Source organism: Arachis duranensis, chromosome 4, assembly GCF_000817695.3.
Source record: "Arachis duranensis cultivar V14167 chromosome 4, aradu.V14167.gnm2.J7QH, whole genome shotgun sequence".
Classification (NCBI taxonomy): domain Eukaryota; kingdom Viridiplantae; phylum Streptophyta; class Magnoliopsida; order Fabales; family Fabaceae; genus Arachis; species Arachis duranensis.
Window position 1 is genome coordinate 119,188,213 of NC_029775.3, and position 5,511 is coordinate 119,193,723.

Genomic DNA, 5,511 nt, shown 5'->3' on the forward strand with positions numbered 1-5,511 from the left:
CCTCATTGCACACTCTTAACGCATAATAAAGTTATTACATTTAAAAACCAATATTGTAGAGAATACATAAAAATTGACAATTTAAAATGGAGCTCACATGTAAAATTTAATATCAAAGGGTGATATTTTGTTGATAATGTGTTTGATGTATTCTATATAAGAAAAAATTTGCTTATACATTTCATCCAAGCACCTCCCAATCTAAAGCCTTTTTACTTGTATTTGTAGGTCCGGTGGTCGATGAATAATTCATGGCATCAAGTTGTATGCATCCTAAAAGCTTTTCAACATGAATGATTCATTTAGCATTTTGTCATCACCAAGTCATAAGCATAAGCAAGGTTAAACGGATATCATGAGTTCTGTTGATTATGTTTGTGAAAAAAGTAGAATTTTAAGATAATTCAATGCATTTGTAACACCCATTTCAAGTAAGCACCTCAGCCCCTACACCAATTCTTGGTTAATTACCAATGCTTTTTTGACTAACAGGTTTTATCAGTCACATATTGATTACTTGTATGACAATAAGATAAATCTGATGAGTTTAATTTCATTGTGATGTGCCTAACATTATAAGGATACACATCAGCTAAAACATATTTGTGGCGTTGCCAAAGCTAACATCAGCCAAAACTATTACTAGGGAGCACCAAGAGACTCTCTGTATAAGTGCAACTTCCATAGTAGTAAGCATGGTGTCGAAGACGAGAAGGATATGTAAAATGTTGGAGCAGCTCTTCTCTGATATTATATTTGACAAGCTTTAATGATCCAACCGGAATAGATGCCGGAAAAGGATCTACTCCAATAATGTCACTACCATTGGATAAGCATAGAGGATCAAACTTTAAACCAGGAATCGCATACAAAGTCCAAGATGACTGCACTTTGTATTCTTTCATCACCCATATGTCTGTTATATGTTCAAAATAGTCATGAGAATAGAAGGCTAGGCACCCTCCTAGTATGACAAATCTGTGATTACGACGCGTTATGGGTTGTTCAGGCAAATATATTTTTGAAAAGCTTCTTTCCTTCAAATCAAATATAAGAAGACCTTCACCTTCAAGAGAGGAAAACAACCAATGAATAGAGCCATTCAAGAACAACCCACGAGATCGGCACCATATACTACCCAATGGTTTGAGGAGTGCAACATCAATATTAATCCATGAATTGGTTGTCAAGGACAAGCAATATAAGTGTTGGCAGTTGCCACCATCTAACCAACCTACAACAACTAAGTAATCATCCCGTGACGCGTCATGACCAAATCCATACAGATTCGAATCACCAGGAAACTTAACGGACCTCCGCTTACTACGATGAACGATACAAGAGCAAGATATTCTTTTGCTGAATCCAGTGAGTGGGTTCCATACTACAAAAAGATGTGGCCGTCGGCAAAAGAGAACAAACCCTCTGCAGGACCCCACGACACCAAACCCAGGAGGTGGCTTCTTCTTGAAAGGAAAAGATACCTCTTTCAGTTCGTAAATGTCGCCATTAAATAGTTCTTCTAGGTGAACAATGTAAGCTTCCGTGGAGTATTTTAGGCACGCATGAGTGGGTGCGAGAGAGAGGTGAAGATGCGATTCGGCAAAGTGTGGATCGGAAATGAGAGAGTACCAAAGCTTCGAAACGCACTTGAGACGGCCGAGATGTTTGTCCGGAATCCTCAGTAAGATTCTCTGAATCAGCTCTACAGGGAGGATTTCGTTGATGCTCTTCTGCTTCTTCTCCTCCATGTTTCGGGTTTCTGCGATGGTGGTACAAAAGGGGATTTGAATCTGCTCCTGAACACAAGGGATTATTTGATAAACTTAGAAAGCAGAGAGTATTAAACCCCAAATTGTTATTTTGTAAATTTATGGGTAATAATAATAAAAAAATATTCAATTCGGTCCTTGTTTATTTTCAGGAAGGACAAATCGATTTTTGTCTTAAAAAAAAGATATTTTGACTTTCAACATTTTTATTTTGGGACAATATGATTTTTTTGTTAAAAAATCTATTAAATAATAACAAAAATTAGTAAGGGTGTTCATGGATCGAATCGTATGCGCAGATCCGCAGTAAATATCCACATTTGATCCGAAAATTGTTATTTAAGAAAAGTTTAATTAAAAATATTTTAAAAATAAATAAGTTTTAAAATGTGAAAGAAATATTTTTATTGAATTTTTTACATAGAAATATAATTAAAAAAGAGAATGTTAAATTTTGCGGATATATCTGATATCCGATCCGATCAACACATTTGTAGATCGGATCGAATCCAACACTAAAAAAACACAGATATCATATCCGATCTGATCTGATGGGAATTGTGCGGATCGGATCGAATTTTCAGGCATATTCGATTCGATCTGCGTGCACCCTTAAAAATTAGATTTGTGGGGCTTTTATTTGTATTATGTGGCGCCACAAACTATTAATAAGTTTGTTTTTGAAAAATTCTTTCATCAATGGTGATTAAGTGAAGAAAAACCATTGATGAAAATGATGCCACAAAAAAAGTAATTATAGTACAAATACTTTTTAAAGGAAAAAAAATAACATTGAATAAGAAATAAAAGAAGAAAACTTTGATGTTGATAATATTTGTATTAGTGATGATGACGGTAGAGGAGATAATGACGATGATAAAGTAATAAAAATAATAAAGGTAGGAGTGATAATAATGAGGATGAAGAAGGTAGTGGACTAGTTTTAGTAGTAGTAATTGGTTATATTGTTGAAAAGAATTTTGTGGAGGTTTAAAACCCTACAAAATATAAATAGAGTAATATCTCAAATAGGTCCCCAAGAAACTCACCGTCGAACAGATTTGTCCCCAACAAAATTTAACTAAAATTTTGTCACTAACGTTTTTAGTTATACACCAAATACGTTCCCATGACAGTTTGACCCGGTCAGGACGTCCTACGTGTAAGTTAACGGGCTGACGTGTCAGGTTAACTGTCACGTGTCACCTCCAGGACAATTTGGTCTTCATCCAAGTTGGACAAAACGACGTCGTATTGGATCATAAGGCGAACGACGTCGTTTTGTGGAGGATAAATTCGTCCCCACCATGGAAGGCAAAATTGCGAAACGGCTATGTTTTAAATGGGAGACCTATCTGACCTGTTCGAGGGGACCTATCTGCCTGATGATTATGCTTCTATAGGGACCTATTTGTCTGATAACCTAATGTTTGGGGACCTATCTAACCTATAATTGGTGACATTACCCTCAAATAAATTCATTATCTTTTTTGGTTTCATTGAAAATACATGCTGATATATCTACACCTGGTAGCTTGCAAAATTCTAATCCTCCCCCTGATGACACTCAAATTAAAGATTTTCCTTCACATGTCACAAAAAATATCTCAGGCAATCTCAAAGTATGCTAATTTTGAAAGACTTAATTCATATGTTGAAATCTGTATCAAACATTCTCATAATAATTTTGTTTATTCCAGGCTTAGCAACTTTTTGGACGTCCAAGCCAAATAGTAATCAGGACCAAGGCTCAGAAGAGTATTAGTGCTGAAACCATGGCAGCTGCAACCAGTGGCATCTAGATTGTTCAAACCAAAAGCAATGTGTTTCTTTTATACTACTTCACCACAATTGATTTCATGCATATCCATCTAAATATAATGAGACATTTCAATCTAACAATTTGATAATCAACATAATTTAAAAATTGCCTAAACAATCACCATATACATACAAAACACAACTACAACTACCAATATCTCCAATTATTATATCCCTAAACAAAGCAAAAACAGTAAGCTTCTTCACAACTTGGCTATTCTCATTCTTCTTCAACAACAGATCTTTCGATTGCTTCACTCTCTCCTCCAAGCCATCATTCAACATAAGCATTAAGTCATTCAAAATTAGCATAATTTGGGCTTGTCTGAGATATTTTTTTGTGACATGTGAAAGAGAATCTTCACTTTGAGTGTCATGAGAGGGAGGATTAGAATTTTGCAAGTTACCAAGTCCAGATACATCAACTTGTGTTTTCAATAAAACCAAAAAAAGACAATGAATATATTTGAGGGTAATGTCACCAATTATAGGTTAGATAGGTCCCCAAACATTAGGTTATCAGACAAATAGGTCCCTATAGAAGCATAATCATCGAGCAGATAGGTCCCCTCGAACAAACAGATAAGTCCCTCATTTAAAATGTTGTCGTTTCGCAATTCTGCCTTCCATGGTAGGGACGAATTTGTCCTCCACAAAACGACATCGTTCGCCTTATGATCCAATATGACGTCGTTTTGTCCAACTTGGATGGGGACCAAATTGTCTTGGAGGTGACATGTGGCAATTAACCTGACACGTCAACCAGTTAACCTCCACGTAGGATGTTTTGACCGGGTCAAATTGTCATGGGGACGTATCTGGTGTATAACTAAAAACGTCAGGGACAATTTTAGTTAAATTTTGTTGGGGACAAATCTGTCCGACAGTGAATTCCTTGGTGACTTATTTGGGGTATTACTCATAGGAAAAGTATATGGAACCAACTCCTAATTAGTCAAGAATAGAACAATTTAATTAATTATAATTATATTAATAATTAATTTTAAATTTTTTAAATTTAAAATTTTAAAAATTTAAAATTGATTAAGTAAACCTAATTAAAATCTATAAAAATATTCCTCTTCTCGCTCACATTAACCTACCCACCTCCAACAACCACATACACAGACCTCTTTCTCTCACCGTCAGGCCCTCTCTGCCTCTGCCCTCACCCAAGACTCTGCAACTTCTCAAGTTGAAAGTGACGCAGTAGTGCCACGTGAACGCGCAGCCTTTCATGGCAAACATCGCCACCACGACCCACTCCTCTTCTGGCACTGCTTTGAGAAAAAAATCGGAGTTCCAGTTTTCTCCACTGCTCCGGCGCAGTTCTACTCCCCCTGCGACCCACTAGCGGTTATGGGATTTAATCTGTGGGTTCCTAGACTTGTTCCTAAAGGATGTGTAATGAATTTGCCAATGGCCAATGAAAATCATATGCTAAGAGCAGTTATTTGTGACACTAAAGAGGCTGATTTTCGCGCAAGAGCATTAGCCAATTTACAATTCAGTTGGATCATTTCCTCAATTCTAATATTTGCAGGAATTGTTTGCTTGAAACTAGCTAGAAGATACTAGGGGTATTCGCGATGCGGTTTGGTTCGGTTTAAAGAAAAAAGTCATCCGATCCGAACGCTTAATTTATGTGCGGTGCAGTTTGGATTGGATGAATTTTTTTTGGAGATCCGATCCGATTACAAGTGGTTTGGATCGGTTTGGATTTACGGTTTTTTAAATAAAAAAATTAAATACATATAACAAGTCTCAACATCAAATTTTAAATAATCAACAATGACATAACAAGTCTTAACAATATCTTAAAAAGCTAACAATAACATAACAATAGAAATAAAATTATAGGTTAGTTAAAATAAATAAATAATTAACATTTTGAACATAAAATATTTATTAAATAATA

At 35.7% G+C, this 5,511-nt stretch overlaps 1 protein-coding gene across 1 annotated transcript; it reads right to left on the bottom strand.

Annotated features, from left to right (window-relative positions):
* Nucleotides 1-534: 534 nt before the first annotated feature.
* LOC127739682 (F-box/kelch-repeat protein At3g06240-like) lies at nucleotides 535-1,792 on the bottom strand. Its single transcript, XM_052260863.1, has one exon. The coding sequence runs from the start codon at nucleotides 1,749-1,751 to the stop codon at nucleotides 627-629; it is 1,125 nt and encodes a 374-aa protein (XP_052116823.1). The 5' UTR covers nucleotides 1,752-1,792; the 3' UTR covers nucleotides 535-626.
* Nucleotides 1,793-5,511: the final 3,719 nt, after the last annotated feature.

Coding starts and splice junctions, on each gene's coding strand:
- LOC127739682 (XM_052260863.1), bottom strand. CDS start 1,751: ATGGAGGAGAAGAAGCAGAAGAGCATCAACGAAATCCTCCCTGTAGAG.